Source organism: Penicillium cataractarum (genome assembly GCF_028827025.1).
Source record: "Penicillium cataractarum strain IBT 29864 chromosome Unknown utg000005l, whole genome shotgun sequence".
NCBI classification, from domain to species: domain Eukaryota; kingdom Fungi; phylum Ascomycota; class Eurotiomycetes; order Eurotiales; family Aspergillaceae; genus Penicillium; species Penicillium cataractarum.
This window is the reverse complement of record NW_026622741.1, coordinates 4,326,172-4,352,879: the sequence shown is the minus strand read 5'-3', so window position 1 is coordinate 4,352,879 and position 26,708 is coordinate 4,326,172. Positions and strand designations below refer to the sequence as shown.

The 26,708-nt window shown below is 51.4% G+C and overlaps 10 protein-coding genes across 10 annotated transcripts; 5 read left to right on the top strand and 5 right to left on the bottom strand.

Annotated features, from left to right (window-relative positions):
• Positions 1 to 1,130: 1,130 nt before the first annotated feature.
• Positions 1,131 to 3,060, bottom strand: N7496_007257 (translation initiation factor 4B; the record flags this gene model as incomplete). Its single annotated transcript, XM_056700186.1, has 7 exons — positions 1,131 to 2,086; positions 2,151 to 2,477; positions 2,547 to 2,606; positions 2,680 to 2,685; positions 2,752 to 2,808; positions 2,874 to 2,930; positions 3,057 to 3,060. 7 exons carry the CDS (start codon positions 3,058 to 3,060, stop codon positions 1,131 to 1,133), a joined length of 1,467 nt encoding a protein of 488 aa, XP_056555599.1.
• Positions 3,061 to 4,298: 1,238 nt separating this feature from the next.
• On the top strand, positions 4,299 to 5,136 carry N7496_007256 (uncharacterized protein; the record flags this gene model as incomplete). The annotated part of the gene is made up of 4 exons (XM_056700185.1): positions 4,299 to 4,377; positions 4,466 to 4,579; positions 4,644 to 4,760; positions 4,832 to 5,136. 4 exons carry the CDS (start codon positions 4,299 to 4,301, stop codon positions 5,134 to 5,136), a joined length of 615 nt encoding a protein of 204 aa, XP_056555598.1.
• Positions 5,137 to 5,325: 189 nt separating this feature from the next.
• N7496_007255 (uncharacterized protein) lies at positions 5,326 to 5,638 on the bottom strand (the record flags this gene model as incomplete). Its single annotated transcript, XM_056700184.1, has 2 exons — positions 5,326 to 5,560; positions 5,598 to 5,638. The coding sequence occupies 2 exons, from the start codon at positions 5,636 to 5,638 to the stop codon at positions 5,326 to 5,328; spliced, it is 276 nt and encodes a 91-aa protein (XP_056555597.1).
• Positions 5,639 to 5,676: 38 nt separating this feature from the next.
• Positions 5,677 to 6,559, bottom strand: N7496_007254 (uncharacterized protein; the record flags this gene model as incomplete). The annotated part of the gene is made up of 2 exons (XM_056700183.1): positions 5,677 to 6,134; positions 6,190 to 6,559. The coding sequence occupies 2 exons, from the start codon at positions 6,557 to 6,559 to the stop codon at positions 5,677 to 5,679; spliced, it is 828 nt and encodes a 275-aa protein (XP_056555596.1).
• Positions 6,560 to 7,073: 514 nt separating this feature from the next.
• N7496_007253 (FMP27 family protein) lies at positions 7,074 to 15,909 on the top strand (the record flags this gene model as incomplete). The annotated part of the gene is made up of 3 exons (XM_056700182.1): positions 7,074 to 15,632; positions 15,695 to 15,801; positions 15,858 to 15,909. 3 exons carry the CDS (start codon positions 7,074 to 7,076, stop codon positions 15,907 to 15,909), a joined length of 8,718 nt encoding a protein of 2,905 aa, XP_056555595.1.
• Positions 15,910 to 16,622: 713 nt separating this feature from the next.
• On the top strand, positions 16,623 to 17,423 carry N7496_007252 (alpha/beta fold hydrolase; the record flags this gene model as incomplete). Its single annotated transcript, XM_056700181.1, has 1 exon — positions 16,623 to 17,423. One exon carries the CDS (start codon positions 16,623 to 16,625, stop codon positions 17,421 to 17,423), a length of 801 nt encoding a protein of 266 aa, XP_056555594.1.
• Positions 17,424 to 17,680: 257 nt separating this feature from the next.
• On the bottom strand, positions 17,681 to 19,809 carry N7496_007251 (glutamate--tRNA ligase MSE1; the record flags this gene model as incomplete). The annotated part of the gene is made up of 7 exons (XM_056700180.1): positions 17,681 to 18,257; positions 18,313 to 18,479; positions 18,534 to 18,791; positions 18,848 to 19,264; positions 19,327 to 19,364; positions 19,431 to 19,503; positions 19,555 to 19,809. 7 exons carry the CDS (start codon positions 19,807 to 19,809, stop codon positions 17,681 to 17,683), a joined length of 1,785 nt encoding a protein of 594 aa, XP_056555593.1.
• Positions 19,808 to 21,602, top strand: N7496_007250 (putative DnaJ domain protein (Mas5); the record flags this gene model as incomplete). The annotated part of the gene is made up of 6 exons (XM_056700179.1): positions 19,808 to 19,833; positions 20,034 to 20,062; positions 20,127 to 20,153; positions 20,224 to 20,282; positions 20,341 to 20,999; positions 21,053 to 21,602. 6 exons carry the CDS (start codon positions 19,808 to 19,810, stop codon positions 21,600 to 21,602), a joined length of 1,350 nt encoding a protein of 449 aa, XP_056555592.1.
• A 669-nt stretch (positions 21,603 to 22,271) lies between these two features.
• N7496_007249 (alpha/beta hydrolase family protein) lies at positions 22,272 to 23,360 on the top strand (the record flags this gene model as incomplete). The annotated part of the gene is made up of 1 exon (XM_056700178.1): positions 22,272 to 23,360. One exon carries the CDS (start codon positions 22,272 to 22,274, stop codon positions 23,358 to 23,360), a length of 1,089 nt encoding a protein of 362 aa, XP_056555591.1.
• An 819-nt stretch (positions 23,361 to 24,179) lies between these two features.
• Positions 24,180 to 26,675, bottom strand: N7496_007248 (putative microtubule associated protein (Ase1); the record flags this gene model as incomplete). The annotated part of the gene is made up of 4 exons (XM_056700177.1): positions 24,180 to 26,107; positions 26,165 to 26,379; positions 26,448 to 26,500; positions 26,559 to 26,675. 4 exons carry the CDS (start codon positions 26,673 to 26,675, stop codon positions 24,180 to 24,182), a joined length of 2,313 nt encoding a protein of 770 aa, XP_056555590.1.
• Between the last annotated feature and the right edge of the window lie 33 nt (positions 26,676 to 26,708).

The following is a 26,708-nucleotide window of genomic DNA, read 5'->3' as shown; positions in this document are numbered from 1 at the left end:
CAATGGCCTACAGGAGCAGTGAAGTATCTCAGCATTCTTCCACTATGTAACTACGGAGTACTATCATTTGGGCTGTGGAGCTACTGACAACCTTGACCCTGCCCTGTGCTTTTGCTTGCTCCACTTGAGAAAGAGAACCGTATATCTACATGCTCCATATCGACTACAAAAATACCCCTCGATAAGGGTAATCGGTCTGTCAATGAAGACTGCATTTCAATCTATATTCAAGAAACACGAGACACAAGAGACATGACACATGAGCACCATCATGACCTGCACGGGCAAGATGAAGTGACCAAATGAAGAGAAGAGATGTACGGGGCAGCACGTAACAAGACTGAGCCAGAGTGGAAAGTGGAGAGGGAACAGGACCGAAAAAGAGAAAAGGTATCTAGCAGAACGTCCGGACATAGTCATCGCAGCCATAACAAATTCTCATAACGATGACTTCATCTCTCGTTTCAGTCATTTCGTATCCGCATGATCTCGTCGGCGATCTAGGAAGACGGGATGGCCCCGAAGACTCCACATCCAACGCCCAATGCTGTGCGGGTCTACCTAGTCTGCAACAAGGCATGAACGTAGCAAGACCTCATTCAAGGATCGGTCATAGGAGGGGAGACAGAACAAGGAAAAGGGAGGGAAATCAGGGTAATCTTCATTTCGCATCGGCTGTCATGGTCATGGGCAAAATCACACACGAGTCAAGACACATGGGAATAATAGCTAGATAGCGAACAGCGACATGACATCAAAAACAGAAGGAAAACGGCGGGAGAAAACTTTTCATACTGCCAAAATCATCAAAGCGAGGACTAGATGTATATCAGGAAGCTAGCCCCGAGAGAAACGAGAAAAAGGAAAAGATCATGAACAGCAGGTGGGAAAGGCAAAGAAGGAAGAAACTGAGGATGGTCAGAGTTGGAAGAAACAACTACCGTCGTGAAAGAAAAGGCAGATGAGTGAGGTTAGTCATGGAAACCGAGGTCAATATCCCCCCAAAAGAGAAGGAAATTTGCATCCCCATTAGTACATCCATGACCATATATCATTCATCAAGCTTTGTGCACCAACAAACCATAGTTGAGGCGAAAAGCGGAGGTTGCGTCAGGGTATCCAAAGATCAATTAGAAACGGCCACCACGGCGGCCACGCTTCTTGGTCGTGTCAACAGTGCTCCATCCGTCATTATCATCAGCGGGGGTCTCGGCGGCTCGCCAGCTGCCGTTGGAGGCGGCCTCCTTGGGGGTCTCCTCAGCAGCAGCAGCGGCCGGGGCAGTCGTCTCCTCGGCCTCCTTATCAGCGGTCATGTTGCTCTCGTCCTCACCGGCCCGCCGGAGGATCTCAAAGTTACCGCCACCCTTGGGGGGCTCAATGGCGTCCTTGTTGGAATCCATGCCCGGCTTGGGCTCCTTCTTTTGCTTCTCGGCTTTCTCGGCCTTGGCCTTGTCCTCGGTCTCCTTCTTCTGGCGAAGAGCAACCTGGCGGCGCTCCTCCACTTCACGCTCACGGGTGGCAGTGTCGATGGGGCGAGCGGCACCGAAGGGGCTGGCCTTGGAATCGCCAGCGCCGGCGGCGGGTGTGGGAACGGCCTCGGAGACGGTGCGCTTCTGCAGGTTCAGTCTGGGACGAGAAGCGGGAGCGACGGGAGAGGTAGGCTCCTTCTGGGCGGCATCGGGGCGCATCTTGGTGCGCCACTGGTTGTCCATCTCGGCAGCGGTGGGGGCCCGCTCAGGGCGCTCAGGGCGATCAGGGCGCGGGGGTCGGGAACCATCCTGCGAGCGACCTTCACCCCAGGCAGGCGCGGGGCCATCGTTGTTGCGAGGACGGCCACCCTCGCGGAAACCAGCACCAGCCGGGGGAGAAAGAGGGCCCTTGCGCTCCCAGTTGCCGAAGTCGCGGAACTTTCCATCGGACTCGAAGTTGCTGCGGCGGCCACCACGCTCACTGCCGGCGTCAGAGGCAGCATCCATGTTGCGACCGAAGCTAGCACGGTCAGGGACACGGCGCTCGGAGGGGGCGGGGGGAAGAGGGCCGCGGCGGGTCCAGTCCATTTCGCGGGGGTCAGCGCGGGTCTCCTTGGCTATATGCTTGTCAGCTATCTCGTCTCTTAGGCGCCAATAATGACTCCAAATTTCTGCACTTACGAGGATCGGCGACGCTGGTACGGATAGTACGACCCATCAGAGTAGTGCCAGACAGGTCAAGGGCCTTTTGCAGACCGGCAACGGTCTCGAACTCAATGTAGCCAAAACCCTTGGGGGTGTTGGTCTGTCTATCTTCCACAATTCGGACATTGGTCACACCACATTCGGCAAAGAGGTCGGTAACGTCGGCAGCAGTGGCTTCGAAGGACAGGTTTCCGATGTGAGCAGTGAACGGGGGCTCGGTGGGAAGGTCGAGGGGCTCGCGAACGGCGTATCCGCCACGGGTTTCGTAACCACGGCTCTCAAATCCACCACGGGCCTCACGGTCTAAGTCATTATTGTCAGATCTCGCTGCCAAATATACTCCGTCATAGATATTATGGGGAAGTGCCGTACCCATGCCACCGTTCCCATAGCCGCCATAGGACGGGCGAGTGTCCCTTCTCTCAGCGGGCACTATTTCGTCTCGGTCAGCCAGATTCGTTATATCATCGAGTAAGACATCTCGTATTGTCGCCGCGCAACGTACCGTTGGCTATATACACGATATCAGTAATCGATCAGCAAACCCAGGAACGAGGTATTTTTTTTTGCGACTTACGTTGCTCGAGGCCAGCCTCCTCAGACTCATCGGCCCAGCTGAAATCACCAGAGGGCTCTAAACCTTGGTTAGCATACATCCAGATCCCTCTGGGTCTGTTTGAAATCTGGTCGGGCACTCACTGTCGACTGCCAGGAACTCCACCATGCTCATCTTCTGGCCCTTGGCCTTAGCGGGCGCTAGTGGGGGTACGGTCAGCTAAAGTCAAACACACAACACCACCATATATAACAGGGTAGAACGATCCCGTATGAGGCTCTTCATAGCCGTGGGCGAACATGACCGAGGAAGCGGGGTGGACTCACCCATGATTGCGGTTGCGAGAGGTCAAGAAACGCGCCTGAGAAATTGTGCGCGCTTCTTACACGGAACGTTTGAGGGGGGGTAAGCGAGGAAAAAATTCAAGAGACACCCGGGATGATATTCCAGGAGTCAGTTGAATGAAGAGTAAGTAAGTTGGTAGTCACGGAGGTCAAGGCGTGCAGATGAAAACTCCACCGTGGAAAAGTTGGTAGAGGGGAAAGTCGGCAATCGGGACTGCACAAAGTGGCCGGGTTAGTTAATCCGTGATAATTTTTAGTGGTGCCGCTAGCCCAATCGGATCCCCCGCTGCCCGCAACAAACTTGACTAGCATTCTAGAGAGAGAGATCTTGTCGCAGACGATTAAACTGGGTGAATATGGTTGTAGTGGTGCTTTTCTTTTTATCTCAATTGATCACATTTTTGGTGATCTATTGGGTTGCCACGTTGGTGGAAATCGGGCTCTCAATCTTCTACTTTCTGTAGCGAGTCTAACCCGACTAGGCTAAGTAGACCCTCAACACATTCATAGTCTAGATTCTTCCTGTCCTCGTAACTTTGCTTGGAACAAGGATTACTGAAATCTGATAAGTGATAAATATGGTTTACTATTTATTCTAGAGCCATATCACAGCAATTTTCATATGGTCTTTTCATGTTTTTTGTGGATGAAGGGAGGGATGAGGGTGAAAATGGAGGTGTAGTTGAGGCTCTCTAGGAGGAACAAAGAAACTTTCAAGCCTTGCTAAATGAAAAAGAATACGTCCATGGTGTAGATATAGAGAAGATCAATGGTGAGAGTTTGAATAGGTGGCAGTCTAGTCTCGCCTTCAAGTACAATCTAGAATTTAAAGTCCCGTGGGAAGTGTTGATTCGTACCTGATTCTTCCTAGGGTCTTGGTCAAAATATATACTAGGTTAGGGCCAGGGACCATTCCACAACTCGAAGCCTCTACAAAATTTGAGCAGGATACCTGCCCTACTTATACACTACCAAATTTGAAACTTCATCCCTGTTACTACTTAATAGAGTAATCAAGAGTCAAATGAATTACTAAATAGAGACTGAACTAGTTATAAGGTTCATCTTGACGGGTTGAAGCAGCCCTGGGACCTGAGGCTAACACGATTACCTAAGACACCAACACGTGACCAGACATCCTGTCGAGACTGCGATGCTTCGAATCTTCAACTCTTTAATGGTCGATACAGGGAAAGCTCATGCTTTTCTCACTCTATTCACAAAATGAGTGGACAAGGCAGTCCAACTGCCACCTCGTCGGTTAACCCGCTATTGGCCGCGGCCAAAGTGGGTGCCCTGAGTGGTTAGTGTTCTCACTCCTCCCCCAAATTCCGAGGCCATACTCTGGAAGACTGGCCGGCGACACTGTTTGCTTACATGGAATCATCCAGGCGCCGCGGGATTGATCTATGGAGGAGCAGCGGGTGTCATTCGATCACCCAATCCTATGATACACTCGCTCTCCTGCGGTATCCACTGGTTTGCATGCGGTTCAACCTATTGGTGTACGTTCAAGCTCCAATATCTTACGGGCTACTTGCCTGACATCTAACCTTACTTCGGATATAGGGATGCGAAGCAATATTATCACACTTCATTATCGAGATAATGCATCCCCGCAGGAGCGAGCATATGTCAGTGCCCTCTGTGGTGGTATCTCCGGCGGAGTAGTGACCAGGGTCATGGGTATGTAACCCCGCCATCGCATCATGACCGATTGGCATAGCATAAGTCTCTCTAATACTCTCTGGGTTTAGGAGGTCGATTGGTACCCGGCCTAGTTATTTTCTCTCTGCTCGGCTACGGCGGACAAAGTGCCTTCAACTATGTTGACAAGTGGCAAATGGAAAGGGCCCAGAACCCTTCCAAGCCGTTTCTGCAGCGGATGGCCGAGTCAAAATACATTCCACTCCGACATCTGTCCGATGAGGAGTATCGGGGGATGTTGAGTGAGAAGTTACTCGGCATCGAGGCCGAGATTGCTCTCCTTGACGAGAAGATTGAGGATTTAGAGAAGACTCGACCAAATCCTATCTCTACCAGCATCAACAGCAATAAGTGATTGCATGCTCCCGCGGCTCTGGTACGACGCTGTCCTTCGAGCAGTTGGATACAAACATCATTGGCGGGAGGGCACTGGCGGCGCACGGACAAGGCGTCGCTATTGCGCTGACATTTTTTAATCCCCTCCAAGTCTCCCCTATACATAAGTTCATCATACATTGAGCTGCTCAAGCACAGGGAGACACTCTTACAGTTTCCCATCGCTTGGCATAGGAAAAATGATTTCAGTCCGACAGAGTCTCGGCATGCCTTGTGGATCGAGTCTGTAAAGCTCGAGGATGCCGCTCACGGTCTGATTCGCATGCTTCGTCCATTTAACAAGGATGACGATCTTAATATCCCCATTCCCACCAATAAGTAGCCTGTTCATATCACCGTGTAGGTCATTGTAAGACTCGCTCCATCCTACCTCTACAGTAACTCTAGGAAGAAGCTAGGAGGGGGGATAGAAGAGCGTACCTAGCTGTTTTCGAAGACCGCGGTATAGACCACTTATTCATATCATAAAGCAAGTTAATATAACCTAGTGGGTTAATAATTAAGCAGGTTGATATCCCTCTGCTGCCAAATTTCGCTGGGCGATTTGCCGTAATCGGCGAATGTCCAAGGGAAAGACTTCGTTGGGATTACGACCAGGCGGGACAAGGTAAAGATCGCGCCGTTTAATGTCTAGCGGCTGAAGAGGATCGCCGGCGGGCATCGGGAAAATGATTTCACTCTGATAGCGTCTCGGCATACCTTGTGGATCGAGTCTGTAAAGCTCGAGGATGCCGCTCACGGTCTGATTCGTATGCTGCGTCCATTTAATAAGAATGACGACCTTGATATCCCCATTCCCACCAATAAGTAGCTTGTTCATATCATTGAGTAGGTCATTGTAGGACTCGCTCCATCCTACCTCGACGGTAGCGCTCGGAAGGAGCTGGGAGGGGATCCAGAAGAGCGCATCTGGCTCTTTTCGAAGTCCGCGATATGGTCCACTTGTGAATTCAAGGGCTAAAGTGACTTAAATTAGCTTGAGTTATAAGTGGAGTGGTAGATAGGAACTTACTTGTACCACATTCGAGAGCGATTTCATCATACTCTTGAGGGGTCAGGAACTGTGATAGGCAGGCTCGGCCCATAGAGTTCGATAACCATTGATGGACGAAATTGTGGGAACGAGTTGGCGTGATTTTGAGTCGCAAAGTACGGCTCTTTGGGTCGTAGGTTTTCCGAGTATGAGGGAGAGATTCCTCGAACTCCCAGAGAAAAGTCTCCCAGCCAAGGGGTAGATCGGTGATGATGAGCTCGTGGAAGCCTTGAACTTGGAGCAGAGTCTCGCGAATAGCGTCTTCGAACTGGGGCTGTATTTTGAATTGATTTGCGGATACCTGGGTCCGAGACGAGTCGGACGAGGGATTCAGCGGAATGGCAGACATGATGATGGTCAAGAGACAAGATGGGAGGCACGTGGAATGTAGAGCGAAGAGTAGCGGAGAGGAATAGTAATGGAGAAGGAGCGTTCGTCGTGAAGAAATGGAAAGGTCGGCCATAGATACGCTTCTTGATGTAACGTGACTACACGGACATGGCGTCCGAACACTCCAAAAGGACCCCCTCGGCCTCGACCTCGACTTCCACACTCTCCCCATAGTATGATTTATGTGCACCGCTTGCTTCGTGCGTGGATTCAACCTGGTTTTTGGTGCTTCAAGTCCTACTAATTTCGCTGGACTATCGACTCTGTCTGGGGCAATCGTGCCAGCCATAATTTATTTGGCGGTTCCCCAGACCCAGCTCCGGACCCAAAGAAAGTCGAGGGAGGAAGTCAGCCCCGGGAAGCTCACCCTACAGTCGCCACGACAATTGAGCACGACTACCATTCCTTCGATGTGCGGTGTGCTGCTGCGTGTCTTGCCTCGACACATCAGCCCCTGCTGATCGCACGTCGCAATGACCCTTTTTAATCCGACCTCGATCCTCGTGGGCTTCCTACTGCTCTACCTCTCGTCCTTCTTCGTCTTTGCGATCGTTCGAATTGCGACCGGAATTTCCATCCAGCGCATCGGCTACTTCTCACTCCGCCGTATCGCATACGCTCCGAGAGAGGGACTACAGATCGAAATCCGGGGGCTTGGCTTCTCGTTACACCCGCCATCCTTTGCGCAGCCAACATGGATCAGCATTCGACTTACGGACCTGAAAATCACGCTGGATACGGCCACCTTGTCCAAAGGGAAGCCGGATCCATCGCGGGACCTGCTGAGATCGCCGGTGCCAGGAAGTCCAAAGAATCCGACGAGTCCGAAGAGTCCAGGGAGCCCCTCCGAAGAAACCGCTACCCCCGAATCCTCCACCCCGCGCAGCAAAACATGGAGGTCGTTGACTCGCATGAAGGAGCGCCTGAAGAGGTTGCATCGGCAAATCAACTGGTTAGCCCTCGTCGACCTTACGGCAGTCAATACTACGGTTCATTTCCTGGAAGCTGGGCAAATACAAGTCGGATCGCTCGCGTTGTCGGTGGATACTCGAAGTAAAATGGTGGAAAGGGGCAAGCTGTTTCGTCGCAAGAAGGACATGTCACGCGAACAACGCCCGGCTGAATGGATTATGAATGTTCAGAATGTTCTCCTCGCCGTGGAGGGCCGAGAGCCGACCGAAATCCTGGATAACGTTGGCGTGAACCTCCACGGCTTGCTCTACAAAGATCTGGACGGCCTTCGGGATGCATCGATTGCACTCAAGATTGGGAGACTGCATATTCCGTATGACGACCTCAACATAATAGTACGCCGTATCAAGTCGGCCCAGAAAACCTTCAAGTCACCCGCGCCGATCGAGACTGATGACGAGATGTCCTTTGCGGACTTTGTGGAGGAGCTGGACAAGCCCGGCAGTCGAGATGATTCGATAGTCCGAACGGTTGCCGACTCGAAGGAATTTGCTAGCTCGATTCTGCGTGGTATTCAAGAGATTCAGGTTGCACTGAGCTTCTTCCGGCTGTCGCGTGGTCTTCAATCCCTATCTGCTGGCCAGAGCCCTGTGTACCTGAACGTGGTATCGCATGAAATCGGAATTGATCTTCACCGGATGGACCAGAAGAGTCCGGAGCATCGCATGTACTTCCAGCGGAACGACGTTGCTCACCAAGCACTTCTCGCAGCCATTTCTCTATCGGTCAGTTTGGATGACGACTCGGGCGAAACGGACAACATTCTCTACATCCCTATGGCCACCACGACGATCAAGACAACTCTGCCGTCGAAGACTGTTACCGCTTTTGAAGACGCGAACCCCGAGGAGCGCAATTCTAATGTGCTCTTCGCCAACTTGGTCATCACATCACCATCTCTTGATTTGCAACCCAAACACGTTTCTCGGCTTTTGAAGTTGGCGCAAACGCGAGCTTCCACTCCCAGAGTCAGAAAGCGCAACAATTCCTCTCTAATTTCCCGATTGCTCCCAAAGGCGAGCATCAAATTATCCGTGCACGAGCCCGTGATCCGATTCGTTTTGCCCATCGAGAAAGACTCTGGCTCTCCTGATGACTACAATCTTCTAATCTCATCCATATCCTCAATTTCCCTCGATGTCGAATCATCCCACTCTTCCGAGGGCGGCGCACATTATTCTCTCTCATCTATTTACCGGGTTGCGTCGCATAAATTCTACTACCAAACCCCTGCCGGTGACAAACATAACTTGCTTACGACGGAGAGTCTGGAACTCAAGTGTCATTTGAATGCGAGTCCGGAAGTGTGTGTCATTGCTTCGGGCACACTAAACGACTGCTCTGTTCACATGATCAACAGCGATGTCAATCGTGGAATCCGCGAAGTCCTTGAACAGTTCCGGACGCACTTGAAGCCGCAGAAGAGGGTTCCCATGCCGTTCAATGAGCGAAAATCAAGCTTGCTGAGAAAGCTCCCGCCATGGCTTCTCCAATTCACATTTGAAGCTACGGGTTTCAGCCTGGAGATTGCTGGTGTCGACACTCCTGTCTCTGATATCTCCCGTGGTGTCTCGTTGCAATTGCAATCCTGGACGGCAGAGTACAAAGCCCAAAAAACAGAAAACACCGTCGGTAGTATTGCCCGACGCCGTACTTCTAGTCACTCCATAATTGGTGATGAATCGCCATTCAGGTTCACGCCCACTTCGCCACCAAGGAAGACGCATCGCGGTGCTACTGATGGTAGACGATTGGCTTTCCACGCTCGTGGTTTCGATGGTTTCGTCATTGAATCGGATGATTATCTTGAGCCAGAACCGTTCTTCTCCATGCCTCGTTTCGAAATCGCATTCAGCACTCACAGTGATCGAATGGGGCCTGTCCTCCATGTCAACTCGACGTTCAAGGGCATTTATCTCCAATATTCGCTTTATCGCTTCTATTGTCTCGGCGTCGCGATTTCTGTGATCCAGAATGTGCTCACGCCTCTTCCAGGAAAAGAGACGGAAGCACGCTCAGGCAAGACGAAGAGTGCCGGCAGCATTTCTTTACCACCTCCTCCAACATCTCCATCAGCTCCCAAGAATGAGCTCATCACCTTTGATGTTAAAGCGACCGTCGTCCAACTGAAGATGAGTCTGCCAAACGATCCTTCGATGATGTTCCAGATCTATGGGCTTGCAGGTACCTCACAACGTCTTTCTACCCCTCACATCAAGGCCAATCTTGTCCGCGTACACGCCGAGGCACCCAAGCTCAAGGGAGTCTGGGCAAGAATTGGTAGCATGAATAATGTCAGGCTTGACTTCCGCAAGATGAAAATGAAGCAGGGCATGGGCTTCGCCGAGGAGAGGTCTATTGACTTGTGGGCTGACTTTATTCGACTGGGCGTTCCTCATCATATGGTGATGCACCGCATTTTTGACAACCTGATCAACACCTCCAAAGCTTTCAAACAACTCCACCATCGATTCAAGAACCGGTGCAAAGAATTTGTTTCTGTTCGCGAGCCCGAGGGTCCGAAGAAGGTGCCAAGGATATCACTTCGCAGCAAAGCCCTTTTGTTCGAGCTCGAGGATGACGCTTTTGAATGGAAGCTGGGTCTCATCTACCGAACTGGTCTGATCGAGCAGAGTCAGCGATTGGCTCGTGAAGATGCGTTCTTCCTGAAGGCTCAAAAGATTCGAGAATCAGACCAGCGACGGGCCTCGTCCAGGTTACGAGCCAAGTCAAGCTACCGTACGCTGCGCAGTGAACGGACCAGTCAGGATACCAGGAGAAGTCACAGCGCAGATGCCCGACCAAGGAAAGACGAATCAAGCCGTGGTCGGGGTCGTAAGTTCCGTTACGACACCGAGGGTGCGACCTGCCTGTCATCAGAGTACAAGATTTCCACCGACGCTGCTTGGAACCGACTTCAACAGCATAATGCTCAGGTCTGGAAAGAGAAGATCGACGCCGCGCTCAAGTTCCAAGGCACTTCTATCAAGGAAGTCCGGAATCTGTTCTCTGGTGCGGACGAACCGCCAGATGATGTAAAGGAGACCGAGACCATTCTGGCTATTCCAAACAGGCCAGGCCTGATGTCAGCACTGATCAGCGATGTTAATCTTGTCATCGACAAGCCAACCTTCCCGATTGACGAATTCCCCACATTCCTTAACCGAATCGGTAAGGGAATGCCGCTGTCGATGAAGTATGGCTTGCTGGTACCCATGAGCTTTAATCTAGAGATGGGTGAAGCGCGCGTTAACTTACGTGATTATCCTCTTGACCTCCTTCATATTCCGGCCTTACGACCTGGACAGTCTCCCAGGCTGCCTAGCTGGTCTTTGAGGACGAACTTTGTCATCGCTGAAGAGTTCCGCGATCATCAGTCTGCCAGACAAGTTGAAGTGGAACTTGTTCCAGCTACTGATCTTTCTGATGGCTCTCATAGTGATCCATTCCACATCAAGGTGTGGCGGTCTGTAACGCCCGTGAAGACTTACTCTGAGCCCGTTATCGAGATCAACACTAGCATGCCGACAAGCATCTCCTGGGGAGTCTCATATCAGCCTGTTATCCAAGATATGATGAAGATCATTGAAGGTTTCACCAAGCCCGAAATTGATCTTTCGGAGAGAGTTGGATTCTGGGACAAGATTCGACTCAGCTTCCACTCTCGGATCAAGGTGCTCTGGAAGGAAGACGGCGATGTCCATTTGCGCCTCAAGGGCTCTCGCGATCCTTATGTCGTGACCGGATTCGGAAGCGGTTTCGTCATGTGCTGGCGACGAGATGTCAAGTGGGAGATCAATTGCAGTGATGATCCGATGGAGTTTATGAGCGTGACAAGTGGCGAATATGTCCTTGCCATTCCTGATTACAGTGCGGAGGCTCGGTGGGCGAACGAATCGACCACGGAAGATATGGATAGCAGCTCAGCATCCAGCGAGCAGAAGAATGCAGCTCATTTCAAGAAGGTCGTCATGAAACTGTCGGGCGATGTGAAGTGGGCCACTGGATTGGTCTTTGAGCGCGATGTGGATTCAGATTCACGATCCTTCTCATTCAGGCCTCATTATGATGTTGTTCTCAAGAATCCCAAGTTTGTTGACCCTGCAGAGCGCGCGGACTATGATGCCTTCCGTGGCTTCCGCAGTGACCATATCCACCTGTCTGTCTCGGTCATTGCACCCCACAGCAGGAACTGGTCTGTTGATGATGTGCAACCATCTTCAAGTTACAACACAACCCACTTGACCCCTCGCTTCTTCACCCATTTCTTCAACTGGTGGTCTCTCTTCTCCGGTGTGATGTCTCTCCCCGTTCGCCAAGGCCCACTGTTCCCAGGAATCACCAAGACGAGCAAGAAATTCAACCGGCATTTGGCAACAGTCAAGTACAAGATTCTTCTTGCACCGTTGTTTGTGGCGCATATCTACAAACATAAGGATCGTGAAGACTATGCTGAAAATGTTGTGACTGCAACGGGCCTCAAGGTCCGCCTTGATTCCTTGAAGCTGGATATCCATCAGCGACGCGAGCAGATAAAGACCCAGGCCAGAGGTCGCTCCAAGCAGACCAAGACAAGTGCAATGCGCATTAACCAAGCCCTGATCGACTTGCAATCCGCTGATTTCCGAGCTGTTTCTGCTAGTATCGAAGGCACGACCGCTGAAGATCTTGAGCAAAATAGAGATGATATCATTTCATCCTTCCAGCAGCCAGTGCCTTCTGTTGATCTATCGAAGTTCACCATTCCCGACCACAACCTTGATTGGATTGATATGGACGACTTTGTCGAGCCTGACTGGATTCTTCCCCAGGAGTCAAACCCGCGAACACAAATCTTGCCGCTTGCATTCACTCCACGATTCACCTACTTCCGGCAGACAGACCATGAGGACCTTGGACCCGAGGAGACTGGTTACAGTACTTTCGGACACGAGCCGACTCATGACTGTGTCATGTCTGAGACCAATGATCCTCGCCGTGTGCAAATCGAATTGACGAAGGATCGCCTTGCAACTGTCGAAGCCCAGATTCGCAACTACGAGCGTACTATTGGTGAACAGGAGCTCAAATTGATGAAGGATGTGGACAATGATCCAAGCCTGAAGGCTCAACATGAGGTTTACCTCCGCCACGCCGAGTCCCTTGCTAGGCGCCGAAGGTTCTTGACCTCCACCCTGGACCGGCTTGAAAGACACTTGGCGCGCGATGAACGAACTCCAAATCGAAGCAAGTCAGGTCTTAGTGCGGCTGCCAGCGAAACCTCATCCAGGGCCGGTCTAGACGGGGATTCGACTACTGACGGCCGGGCATCCGGTCTTGATGGGCTTTACACCTCGGCTGCAGATGACTTCTCCAGCGACTTCAACAACCGTTTCATGATTCACAATGTGCAGTTGAAGTGGAATAACTCACTCCGCAATATCATTCTGCGCTACAGTCACCAAGTGAGTCAGCGACGGGGCTTCGTTTACTACATGTCTCGACGTGCAGTCAAGTTCATCCTAGACATTGTCGATGAGCAGAACAAGAACAAACGGAAGCAGCCCAAGACGTCCAAGTCGCACACCCTCAGTGATAATGATGAGGAGGATGTGGAAGATAGGATTGAGCAGCTCCTGAATGACGCGAAGCGATATGTCAACGTTGAAGAGACCGAACCATCCGAGTCACAGAACCAGTCGCCTTCAGCCTCCGATGACTCTAGCGAAAATATCGCGCCGGAGTTTACCCCACAGAACAGCTACTACTTGCGACTGATCGCTCCTCAGATTCAATTCATGAGCGAGAAGAACCGCAAGTCCGTTTTGATGGTAGCTGCAAAGGGCATGGAACTCAAGGTTGTGTCAATCATGGACAAAGAACGTGTTTCCGACGATGTCAGCGGCTTGGTCCAGCGTCGCTTCTCTCTCGAGATGGACGGTGCCCAGTTCTTTGTCGCAACGCAAAAGAACCTCATGGCAAACCTGCAGTTCTATGCCGGCAACAAGTATGGCAATGCTCCAGGGTCCGCATGGCCGCCTTGGTTGACTCTGGAAGCGATGTTCGACTTTGAACTCAATCCATTTGGATTCTCTCGCATTGTGCAAAAGACCTCCGCCAGCCTTCGCTATGACAAGTACAACAACCTTCGGTTGAAGTATAACGAGGAGGTGGCCAAGGGTCACCCGGGTCCGCATCCTGGAGGAGACGAGACTAGGATGGATCAGATCAGTGTTGACTTCCCACACTTCCGTGCGATCTGCGACTCTGCAGAGTACTATTCATTGTACATCATTGTATTGGATCTCTTGCTTTACAGCGAGCCACTTGAGAAAGTTCGCAACGAGCGTTTGGAGAAGATTATGCTTACATCCGACTTCAGCGACCTCCGTGGTGCTCCAGAGGCAGTCTTCAAATTGCAGTCCCGCATCCGACAATTGGAGGAAATCAAAGAATACTTCCAGATCAATGCCAAATATCTAGACAAGCAGGGCTGGGAGGATCGCTTGGCACTTGAGCGCGACCTGTCTCAATGTGAGGACGAGTTGTTCTTCATGATGAAGGCGATTACAACTTCTCAGAGGCGGGCCGATCCCAGCTCTTCCAAGACGGATGGTGTCCTGCGCTGGAGCATCTCTGCTACTGAGGTTGTCTGGCATTTGATGAAGGAGGCATCTGCTCCCCTTGTCGAGTTCCAACTCAGAAATGCTCAGTACGAGCGCACTGACAATACCGATGGCTCCAACCACAACATTGTGGCTGTCGAGCAGCTCAGTGGACTTAACCTTCTGCCGGATGCGATCTATCCTCAGATCATTGCGCCGTATCTGGACCAGCCACGGCCTCTGAACGATTTCATGCTGCGCGTTAAATGGCACATGATGGAAGCAGTGGCGGGTATTCCCGTGGTTGACAACTTCGAAGTATCCTTGTTCCCTCTCAAGATCCAGTTGGAACGCGAGCTTGGTCAAAGACTCTTCGAGTACATCTTCCCCAACATGGGCTCCGGTGCATTTGAGAATGGCGGCTTCTCACCGTTCATGATCAAAAATATGAAACCGCTTGATGCTTCCGATGAGGAAGACGAAGAGGAAGAGGAGGAATCGAACAACCCAAGCATGGCTCAGTCGATGAGAACTGACGACGACAACAGGTCCATGGATGATCTATCCAAGGGCCCCGGCTCCATCGAATTGAGACTCCAGCCAACTTTGTCTCTCTCTGAGGAGGGCAGATCCAGTCGTCGCTCCACCCATCTCAAGGGCCTTGCAATGACGCCCATAGCGAGAAGCAACACTGCCCGCCTAGGTGTGCCAGACCCTAGCAAGGGACTGCCCCGTCCCGCAACCACGGGTAGCCTTGCTGGCAGCCTTGCAAAGAAACGATCAGTGGACAGCATGCGCATGTTGGCGAGGGTATCCACCGAGAGATCCGTGTCAAGCCACAGCACGAGCACCGAAGAAAAGAAGAAGTTCGGCCTCGGCAAGGGGTCTCGCGGTAAAAACAAGGAACCCACCGATGATCTTTCGCAAATGATGTCCCGAGCCTCGAATTACATGACTCTGGCTCGGGTCAAGGTTCACGACGTGGTCCTCTGCATGAGCTACAAGGGCAAAGGAGAGCATAACATTGAAGATCTCCACGACTTTGTCTTCCGGCTGCCAGTTCTGGAATACAGCAACAAGACCTGGTCCAATTTGGATCTAGCTCTGCGCTTGAAGAAGGATGTCATCAAGGCTCTTATTTCGCATGCCCCTGCCATTCTCGGAAACAAGTTCTCGCACCACCGGCCCTCCAAGCAGCAGCAAAAACGCTTCCGCGAGCTTGCGTCCTCGTCGCAGCTCTTAACCAGTTCGAATAACAGCCTTTCGGCCTTTGATCGAAGCCACGCCCCGAGTCTGACGAGCTTTGACTCGAATAGTGAATACTATTCCGAGTCGCCGTCGCGGAAGTCCATGCAGTCGAATGCTTCCCCGTTGGCTCGTTCTCTGTCTCTGAATTCGGATGCTCGTGAGAACCACGATACTACCATTAGTGACTCCAAGTCTGCCAATGAAGTCGATGTGGATTCTCGATGGGAGGTGCGTACAGTCTTTCCACTCACCTTATAAGTCATATATGCTTATGCTAACAAACTATGCAGGAGTCACGCCGCTTCGTCAATGCACCCATTAGACCCATGACCTCTGGTCACACCGTTACTACTGTCATCGCCAGTAGCAATGGCCATGGAACGGAACAAGACGATAGGTAAGGATGATCCACTTCAATCTTTTGAAAACCACATTCTGACATTTTTATCGCAGTCACAAGAGAACCATCCGCAATTTCGGCCGCAAACTGATGAGCCGGAAGTGATCGTCCCCTGTTTCACTACCTTCACCTACTGCCTCCTTCCCTCCCCATCATCCTTTTACCCTCAATCACCCACTCTCCTCTATGTGGCCTTCAACATCTGGTCACCCGCCTTACCATCCACCCTGTGTAAAGCACTTCTCGCAAAAACACCCTCCGTCTCTTTCCTCCTGGCCTCTTGTCTTAATCTTAGATACCCTCTATGTACAGCGGGGCCGTGTATAGGCGTTCGATTCGTGTCTGTTTCTCATTCTTGGGGTCCCCGGCGGAGGGAGAAGAAAATTGGGGTTTCATTTTTTTTTTCGCTTCTTTGGATTTATTCTTACTATTACTGGTTCTTTTTTTCGGTTAAGCATGCATGCATAGAAGGGGAGTGGCGGCTTTTGTTTTTACTCTTCCTTTCGTCTCTCATACTTCGAATACCTACTTTTTGGGGCGCTACTCTGGATATTCCCTTCTTTACATAGACTTACTTTTTTTTTGACTACTTGTACCTCGAGGCATATGAAGTTCTGATCCATGGATCCGACATGAGGAAAAGTCTCCAACGCCCCACCGGTCGGTCGGACACGGCGAAGCATCAAGGTGCCGAACCACTTGGCCGATCTCATATCTCTTCATACTTCTTGTACTTCTACATATATAATTCCTTGAACACAGATGTCTTTTGAAAAATGGGTATTAATTCAATTGACCTCCTCCGACACTCATTCACCATGTCGCTCACCTACGCGACAGTCCCGCTTCAAGTCAAGGGAGTCAACCTCAACCTATCTACAATCCACAGCCTCAATTCCTCGCCACCAATCCTATTCCTGCACGGCTTCGGATCATGCAAAGAAGACCTAGCCGATCTAGTCATCCATCCCACTCTACAAAAACACGGCTTCATAGCCTTTGACGCCCCAGGATGTGGCCACACAACCAGCGACAACCTCTCCGCCACCGATATCCCTTTCTTAGTCGCCACAGCAGAAGCAGTCCTGAATCACTTCCAAATCACCAAATTCCACCTCATGGGCCATTCAATGGGTGGACTCGCTGCCCTCATACTCGCACATCAGAATCACGACAGGGTCCTCAGCTTCGTGGACATCAAGGGCAATCTCGCACCGGAAGATTGTTTCCTCAGTCGGCAAATCTTTACCTTTCCTACGGATGATGCTGAGACATTCTTCCACGAGTTTATCGATCGTACCCGGAAGGCTAAATCGTACGCAAGTCCCTTGTATGCGAGTACCCTGCGTGCACGAGTACGGGCTGGTGCTGTACGGCCGATTTTCGAGTCTATGGTGCAATTATCTGATCATGGCCATTTAATGGAGAAGTTCTTGGGGCTTCCGTGTCCGAAGATGTTTATGTTCGGTGAGGAGAATCGGGGACTATCGTATTTGGGTCGTTTGGAGGAGCAGGGTGTTGAATTGGCGATGATTGAGGGGAGTGGGCATTTCCCTATGTATTCTAACCCGGTGGAGATGTATCGTCGGATTGCTGCCTTTTTAGATAGACTTTCATAGATTAGAACAATAGATTTCACGAAACTATTCAAGGTAGTTCTTTTGGTCTTTGGGTACACCTCACTACATAGCCGCCTAACAGCATCTTTTCTTCGATTCCCCTCGTCAAGCTTTCGCCCGTGGTCAGGGTCCTTAGGAGATCATAGAGAATAAGGAAAGCTTAATTTACAAGATAAATTCTTTCTATAAGTACATTGTAAGACAAGCTTTGAATATCGTACATATCCCTGGCTAAGGATTGATCACTGCTGTTCAAGTCATGTCTGGGGAGCAAGAGTCCCCATCCAACTTTTATCCTCTTGCAACTTCTTTTCTCCCTTTGGGACTCGTCTTCCGGTCTGAGGCACGAGAGACTGCGTCAGAGCCTTCGCATCCTGGATACGGCGCAGCGTTTCTTCCTGTCCAAGAATAGTCATGATCTCCGGAATACCAGGGCCAGGCGCGGAAGCTGACAACGCCCATCGGAGATAATGGTATAGCTCTTTCTTGAAAATCTTGTCGGGATTAACTACATCTGCAGTCTCAGACGGGATTGTGACGGCATCGGAGCCGTCGTAGGAGGTAATGTTTGCGCGATGGGTTTCGATAGTCCAGTGGGCTGGCGGTACAAGGGTCAGAGCCGCGGCAGCCGTGTGGAGTGCTTGCATTGGAACCGTAGGCGCTTCTGTCGAGGCGGAGGAGGCCGTTGGTGTGTATGAAGGTCGGTCAAGTTGTGAAGTGAAGAAAGTAGAGTTACGCTTCGTGAATTCCTCCGCGGTCGTATAGGTTTTGGCGTCTGCATGAAGGAGAGGTGCGATATACTCGAACAGGGTGCGGCCCTGAAGGATAGAGGTGCTGGGGATTAAGTCAGACTAGGGGCGTTCGCAATTATTTCAGTGGATAAACTCACAGATTGTCCATAGAGTGGCTCTCTTCAACGGCGGCACACACTCTATTCGCCATTTCGTCAAACTGAGGACCGCCGGTTGCCGCGAATCGCTGGGCATGTGCCTTCTGAAGGAACCAGAGTTTCTCAAATGCAACGACAGTATTGCCACGGGTAATCTTGAGATTGAACTGAAGGGTTTGTGTTAGCAATTATCCAGCCGTCAGCTACCTCTGAGAACATACAATCTGCTCAAGCTCTTCCAGGCTGAAAACATCCGATTTCTGAGAATGAGACCAGCCCAAAAGTGCGGCAAAATTGACCAAAGTAGCAGCGAAGATTCCCTGCTGGTCCTTGAACGAGGAGAGATCGATGTCTGCATTCCGCTTGCTGAGCTTCTGCCCGCTCTTATCAACGAGCAGAGGAACATGACCGAATTGCGGAGGTGTCCACTTGAAAGCATTATACAAGGCCATATGCATTGGAGTCGAGGGCATCCACTCCTGCGAGGTATTAGTAAACACCAGTCAACTATTGGAGGAGTATACAAGACGCTTACCGTTCCCCGGATGACGTGTGTAATCTTCATACAATGATCGTCCACCACATTTGCCAGATGATATGTCGGATGTCCATCAGACTTCAACAGAATGGGATCGTCATAGACACGATCAATAAGATCCAACTTGCTACTGTTGGTCTTGTTTTGTCCCGTCTTGCCGTAAACCAGGTCTTTGAACATAGGATATCCTTCCACCTTCAACCGAACCACGTGTGACTCTCCCTTAGATGCTCTGTCTTCGGACTCTTCGGCAGAAATATCGGCGCATTTCCTATCGTAACCGGAAGGGAGCCCTGCCTGGCTACGGTGACGTGCAAACGAATCGAGACGCTCTGAAGAGCAGAAGCACCGGTATGCATGGCCATTGGAGATTAGCTCGTCGGCGTGGGTTCGATAGAGGGCTGTCCGTTCAGACTATGAGGGCCATTCGTTAGCCATGCCTTGATTCGAAAAAGACTTAGAGAGTCAAGACCTACTTGTCTGTATGGACCGTATGGACCACCAACGACCGGGCCTGCAGTCGCCTGTTTAGCCTATGCCCAGCCCTAGCCATAGCAAATTTTCATTTTCCTGGGCGTACCTTCATCCCAATGTAATCCTGCCCATCGTAGGTCATCATATAGTCGCTGCTCTGCTCCCGGAATCGTACGTTTCTGTGCACATCAGCAGTTATTCCCTAATCCATGCAAAACCGATGGACAGACCTGATCCGTATCTTCAATGCGCAATAGGAACTGGCCTCCAGTTCTCTTGGCGAGGAGATAGTTAAACAGCGCAGTCCGTAGCGATCCTAGATGGAGATAACCGGTCGGGGAAGGCGCAAAGCGTGTTCGCGCCGGGGCGTCGGGGAGATTGTTCTTCGGTTTGCGAACGTTTGCGCCCGCAGAGGAAGACAGGGCTCTGCATTGGATACAGGTCCATGACCTCCGGGCAATAAGCCCGCTGCGTAGGCTCCTCATGGGGATTCAATTTGAGGGTGTTTGGTGAGCGTTTGATCGGGCCGGGGGTTTTCTTGCGGAGGTTCGGTAGCTCCGCGCGACTGCCCGACAAAATTTCGGTCGGCTACTCCGCTGAATCAACATCTCAACTTTCTTCCCCTCGCTTGCCCTTCACGTCGCGTTTGGCCTGGTTTCTACTTTCAAAACAAGCGGCGCATATATTTGCTATTATTTCAGTCCCTCAGTTCCCTTCACTCATTAAAATACGCAACGAGTACGTTTCCCTATCGCCTCTAGTGGGCTGTGTTGGTTGGACTGCTTATTGACAAAATCACCAGTGGCCGAGATCGAAGTCGACCTCTATGGTATGTGCTGTTACTTCTAATTATTTACCTGGGAGAATACAAGAGAAATCAGGTCTAACTTCTTATACAGAGGTCCTAGAGATCCACCGAGGCGCGAGCACAGACGAAATTCGCAAGGCTTACCGCAAGGTACATTAGGCGTCGCTTCCACTGTTTCAACTTGAAGACTGACTAGAAGTCTTGACAGGCTGCTCTTGCCAACCATCCCGACAAAGTCCCCGAAGATGAGCGCCCCGCAGCCGAAGCCAAATTCATCAATGTGCAGAAGGCGTACGAGATTCTCTCCGACGATGATAAACGCCACATCTACGACACACATGGCATGGACGCCTTCAACGGCTCCGGTGAGCCTGGCATGGGCGGTGGTATGGGAGGCATGCCCGCGGGGTTTGAGGAGATGTTCGCCGAGATGTTCAGCGGAGGCATGGGTGGTATGCCTGGTATGGGCGGTATGGGCGGTATGCCTGGTATGGGCGGTATGCCGGGAGGTGGCCGACCCCGGAGAAGCCCAGACGAAGAGCAGGACTATGAAGTCAGTCTGGAGGAGCTATACAAGGGCAAGACTGTCAAGTTTGCCAGCACCAAGAACGTCATTTGCAGCCTGTGCAAGGGGAAGGGTGGAAAGGAGAAGGCCACTGCTAAGAAGTGCTCTACTTGCGACGGCCACGGTCTCCAGGAGGTGATTACCCAGATGGGACAGTTCCTGACCAAGCAGACGCGGCCATGCTCCGTCTGCAATGGCCAGGGTTCGTTCTTCAGCCCCAAGGACAAGTGCAAGAAGTGCAAGGGAAAGCGGACAACCGAGGAGAAGAAGATGCTGGAGATCTACATTGCTCCTGGTTCCCGGTAAGTTATGTCTAATCATTTGGCTATTGACACGGTTACTTACAATTGTTTAGTGAGGGAGAGAAGATTGTCCTGGAAGGCGAGGCCGACCAAATTCCAGACCGGGAAAATGGCGACATCGTTTTCAAGCTGATCCAGGAGGAGCACGAAGTCTTCGACCGAGCTGGTTCCGATCTGCGGGCGGCTATCGACATCACCCTGGCCGAGGCTTTGACTGGATTCTCGCGCGTCGTGCTGAAGCATCTCGATGGACGTGGTATTGAGATCACTCACCCCGCCGGCAAGATTCTCTCCACAGGACAAGTCCTCAAGGTCCCCGGCGAGGGTATGCCGATCAAGCGCAGCGACTCTCGAGGTGACCTTTACTTGGCTGTCAACGTCAAGTTCCCCGATGAGTCCTGGAAACCCACTCCTGAGGTGCTAGCCAAGCTCCAGGAGTTGCTTCCTAAGCCCGACCCCGCTATCGAGGCCGCTACCGTTGACGACGTTGAGTACGACCCCAACGGCAATATGGACGACTTCGGTGCTCGGGACGCCCAAGGCGGTTCGGCCTGGGTGGATGATGATGACGACGAGGAGCCAGCGCAGTGCGCGGCCCAGTAAATAAGTGCAGAAGACACTAGGATTCATGCTTTGCTGGCATAGAATGGCGTCTGGGGTTTTTGCATTTCCCTCGTGGCTTTTTGACCTTTTTATGAGACTCGGACACTCCCTTCTACGATCATGATAGTACAGTAGACCCAATGCGTTAGAATTGAACATCTTCAATCTTTATGAATCTATGTACCCGTCTTGTAGAGCATCTTGTTGTCCGTCAACAGTGGACTGCATAGTGAACATGCACCCACCAGGACGTCTACTCCCTCGGGATATCAACTCACATTCCTGTATCCTTATGTTTGAGTACGTTAATGACACAGCAACATGACCATAATAGATGGAGACTCATAAAAGGTAATTTGAGGGCTATGTCGCGGTCATGTGACCTAACCGTTATTAAGCCTCCGTTTAGAGCGGAAGTCGAAGCAATTGACGTCTTTCCATCGACATATCACCTCTTCATCAAGCCTTATTGTGTCCAAGAGGCTCCGCTGATGCTGCATGCTGGGGAGGTCAGTATTGTCGCGCATCGGGCGCTATAGCCGTGGCAATTTGAGGACTAAGGAATGCTTCCACCCACATCGTCCACTGGGGGTTTCCCACCAATACATCCGTACCAATACATGGAAAAGGCCAAGCCTCGGCCAGAATGGAAGCGCTATCCGGCTAAGAATGAGACGACAGATACGCACCTTGTTTATTGAATCGATTCCACCTATTCTCTATCCACCGGCCATCTTCGTCGGGCTTCTACTCGGCCTGTGGACGTGGAAATGCTTCTGGATCATTGTGATGCAGAACAAGCTCTTATATCTATCATGGCTACCACCTTTCTCACGATCTGATAAAATCGCTGAATACGAGGCTGAATGCAAGCCCGTGCAATGGCACGAAAAGCAAATTCGAAGCCTGGATGGGACCAAATTAGCTGTCTGTGAGGGTTTCATCCCAAGTAAAGACAACCAAAAGCCAGGTAGTGGTGGCAAGAAAACAAGATCCGTGGTGATATGCTACTTCCAAGGCAATGGCGGCTCGACTCCTCTCCGATTGCCACTTCTCTCCCAAGTTCTCAGGACTATTTCGACAATGTCAAAGGGAACATCAACATCCCACGACACCAAGTTCACCATCGTCGCCCTGTCATACCGTGGCTACTGGACATCTTCAGGCCGTGCAACACAGTCAGGGATTGAACTGGATGCCCAAGCGTTTCTAAACTGGGTATCCGAGACATATTCATCTCCAGAGACTGATCTACAACTCGTTCTATGGGGCCACAGCCTCGGCTCATCCGTGGCAAGCTCCGCGCTAGCTACATATCTCTCACAGCGCGAGCCTGGAAGATCCAAAGAAGATACAAGGCTTGCGCCAATATCAGGGTTGGTCATGGAAGCGCCGACCTCGAATATCAAGGATATGCTCATTAGCTTATACCCCCAACGATGGCTTCCCTATCGATACCTATGGCCATTTTCATGGAATACCTGGTGCAATGCAACAAACTTGAGGCGACTGGCAGAGTGGCGAGATCTAAACTCGCAGACAGCGGACTCAATACCGCCTATTTTCATTCTGTCTGCCGAGAATGACGAAGTGATACCACCATATGTGGCGGGCCAGTTAGAGAAGAGAGGTCGAGACCTCGGGCTTGAAATCTCAAGGAAAGAGGTCAAAGGAGCGATGCATACGGAAGGTCCAATGAAGCCGGATGGCCGGGAAGCACTTGTTAGGTTTATTTTCGACAAGACCTCGAAGGAATAATCATACACCACATACCACGAGCTTCTGGACTTTAGTAATATCGGAACAATTCATGAACAATTGAATCAGAAATAATATTATCAGAAGAACTAGGTAAACAAATATTCACTGTACCGCGCTAGAAATTAACACATGAAAAATCGAGTCGAGTAAGATCAAGCACGACATAAGAGAAGAGGTCTGACTCCAGAGACCTAGGAGACCAGAACAGGGGAATAGGAGGAACCATAAGCACCAAGCCGCAGAGAAACCGTGAGACATAGAAAGGAAAAGTATCAAGAACAAAATAACACCATGCCAACCCATAAGAAACATCCAAAAAGGAAAGATTAAACAAACGCGTCCGCCGATTGTGTGACAGAGAAGCAGATCTGCCCGCAGGGAACGGACCGGACAGGAACCACTATCGGGATGCACGACCAGGAGACGTGGCCAGCAGCGTCGGCGGACGTGATAAGCATCGACAGAAGAAAGGGAGCATAAACAAGATTGACATGATAGAACTCGGAATTTTGAACACAGAAAGGCAAGAGGGCAAAATTCAAAATCGGCGAGAAGGAGATCGGTCGTCAGTTTGTGTGCGGAAGAAACACCAGCCCCGATGGAATGTGAGAAAGCTCATTCGTGAAAGGGATCGTCAACATGAGCCGTACAGACAAAGTCCAGTCATGGGATCGTCAGGAAGCCAAGCGATTGCGTAACCACAGCTCATATGCCCGAGGCGCCAGGAAATACAAGTGACAAGAAAAGAAAGGTCCAGATATTCGAAGGATGCGAGAAGCTGATGTCGACTTCTTGTGCGCGGGATAGCACATCTCATCAGTAAGTCTCGTAATCATCAGTCCATTCAGTGTCGCTACCAGCGACACGGATCATCTGGCCGGGGTGCGGCCCGTCAGGACTGACACTACGAATACCCTTGGACTTCTTTCCTGTCAAATCGACAGCATCTTCGGGAGCAAAGCGCTTGCCGTGTGCTGCCCGCAGCTTTGAGTAGTAGACATCGCTAGCATCTAACTCAGATTCCGAGGCATCATCGAAGGTCTCCCAGTTCTCGGAGCCAGAAGTAACAGTATTGACAGTGGATGAGTTAGAGGTCTGTCGGAGAGCAGGTGGGGGAGGAGCTTGTGACAGGTAGGGGTTGACACGAAGGAACCCTTGTAACGAAGAGTTCAGGGAAGACTGAGACGAGTGCGATGAGTGGGAGAACCCGGTTGACCGGTGGTTGGACATGACAGAGGCGCTCATAAAAGATCGCTGGCGATCATCATAGACGTCCTCGGGGCTCACAGGCCGAACGAAAGCGCTCGACATTGCACTATTGCAGCGCGGAGGCTCCATGGCATAGCTACCGCGCTCCTTAGATTCGACGGTCAATGCACGCATTCTAGGTGGAGGCCCACGCGGAGGTGGCATCTTGCCGTTGATTGTGCTGGACGAGTACGAGCCAGGTCCAGTACGTCGTTCGGGAGAGTTACTTCCATATGGCACGTTGCTCAAGGGAGCCCGGGCAGGAAGCTTAGAAGGAGACCTGGCTCCAGCACGACTAGCGCCGGAGTAACCGATAGTGTTGTGCTTCACAGGACCACTGCTTGTCGGGGTCTTGGTGGCCGATCGAGGTGGAGGGGGTCCACGCATGGAGCTGCCAGGGCGAGAAATCGGATCACGCTTGGTGGCGCTGGCAATGGACTTGGTAGTAGATGGAGGCGCGGAAGGGGTCTTTGAGCGAGGGGGTGGCTTGGTGACTGCAGGAGTCAAGCAATCGAGATAACGGTCACCATGGACCATGAAGGGTCGACCAAACTCATCCTCCCAATGCTCAAGCTCTTTGCGCAACTCGGCTTCGACCTTGGGCAGCTCCTTGGCAATTCTCTTGCGCATCTTCTCTTCGCGGAGAAGCTTGCCGGGGTCACGCTTCTCGCCCTTGTTTCCGCGGCCCATAAGACGGGAGGCATCTTGGCTGGAAGCAGAGAGAGCTTGGCGGTCAGACAGAAGGCTGCGATGCTTCTCAATCAGCTCTAGGGTCGGGGCGCGCTGCTCCTTGAGTGTCTCCAGGCGGGAGATCTCAGCCTCGTGAGCCTCCAGCAATGCATCACTGCACACGTCAGAGAAGGCAGGAGTAAAGTCGAGCATCTCCTCCTCCGAGAAGAAGAGGCTATCCCAAAGCTCCTGCAGGCGGCAGCGAGCATCTTCGACAAACAAGTGCATGTTCTGTCTCTTCAATTCGTTGAGACGAGCCAGCTCCTCTTCGAACTCATTGATAGTGCGGAGACCGCAGCCACGGTTGGCAGACAGGAACGCCTTGCGATCTGATTCTTCAACTCCGAATCGCTCCCAGAGACTCTCGACATTAGCTCGAAGCTCCTTGATCTTGCGCTCGCGTCCCTTCTTCTCTTCCACCAATTTGTCGCGCTTGCCCATCAGGCTAGCGAGATCGGTCTCGTGAAGCCCAAGCTGCTCCGGAGACTCGCGGTAGTGCTTGACAATGTTTGAATCGGTTTGCACCTGAGGAGTACCAAGCTCAGCCCAGAGCTTGATGATCTCCTCGGAGGTTGTCTGGACGAAGGAAATGCGGCGGTGGTACTCTTCGTAGACGCGAGAGAATTCAGAGTCGAGGGAAGTCACGTATGCGGGCGACAGATCGAAGCTAGGCGGAATAACCGAGCCAGGTGCAGTGGGAGGAAGTTCAATTGTAAGGAATGAAGCCTCGAGGTGGGACGAATAGGACTCCAGGGCATCGACCAGTTCTGCTCAAGGTCAGCATGGGTGAAATATAGATAATCGGCGCATATGATTCGACTTACTCTTAACCTGTTCGAAGCGCTCGCGGTGCAGCTTGGTCATCGCCTCGTTCTTCTCGCGCAAGAATGCGATGCATCGGTTGAGAGGGTAGGTGATGCGCAGGTCATCACGGTTGAGCTCGTACTGGCCATTGGCCCGCTCATCACCCAAGGATGCCTCCATTTGTTGAATGGTCGTTATAAGGCGCTGGGCTTCTTGTGTCATCTTCTCCTTCTCTCTGTGTAACATGTGATATTAGCCCTTGTCGCGACCCGTCAAGGTTTGTTTACACAGGCGCAAACTCACTCATCAACAAGCTTGAGATGGTTGTTTAGTGTTTCTGACAGAGCATTGAATAGCTATTATCGCATTTAGTATCTAAGGAAACACATAATGGCAAGGGAATATCTAGCTTACCTCTGCTTCGCGGGAGTCGCGCTCATGGGTAGGGACACCAATTTCATCAAAGATGCCATGTAGCTGCTCGACAATGTTATTGACCTGAGTGGTCAGGTAGCTCGTGTCAACAGCCATAGCTGGTAGTGACTGAGCTCGGCGACAGCGAGA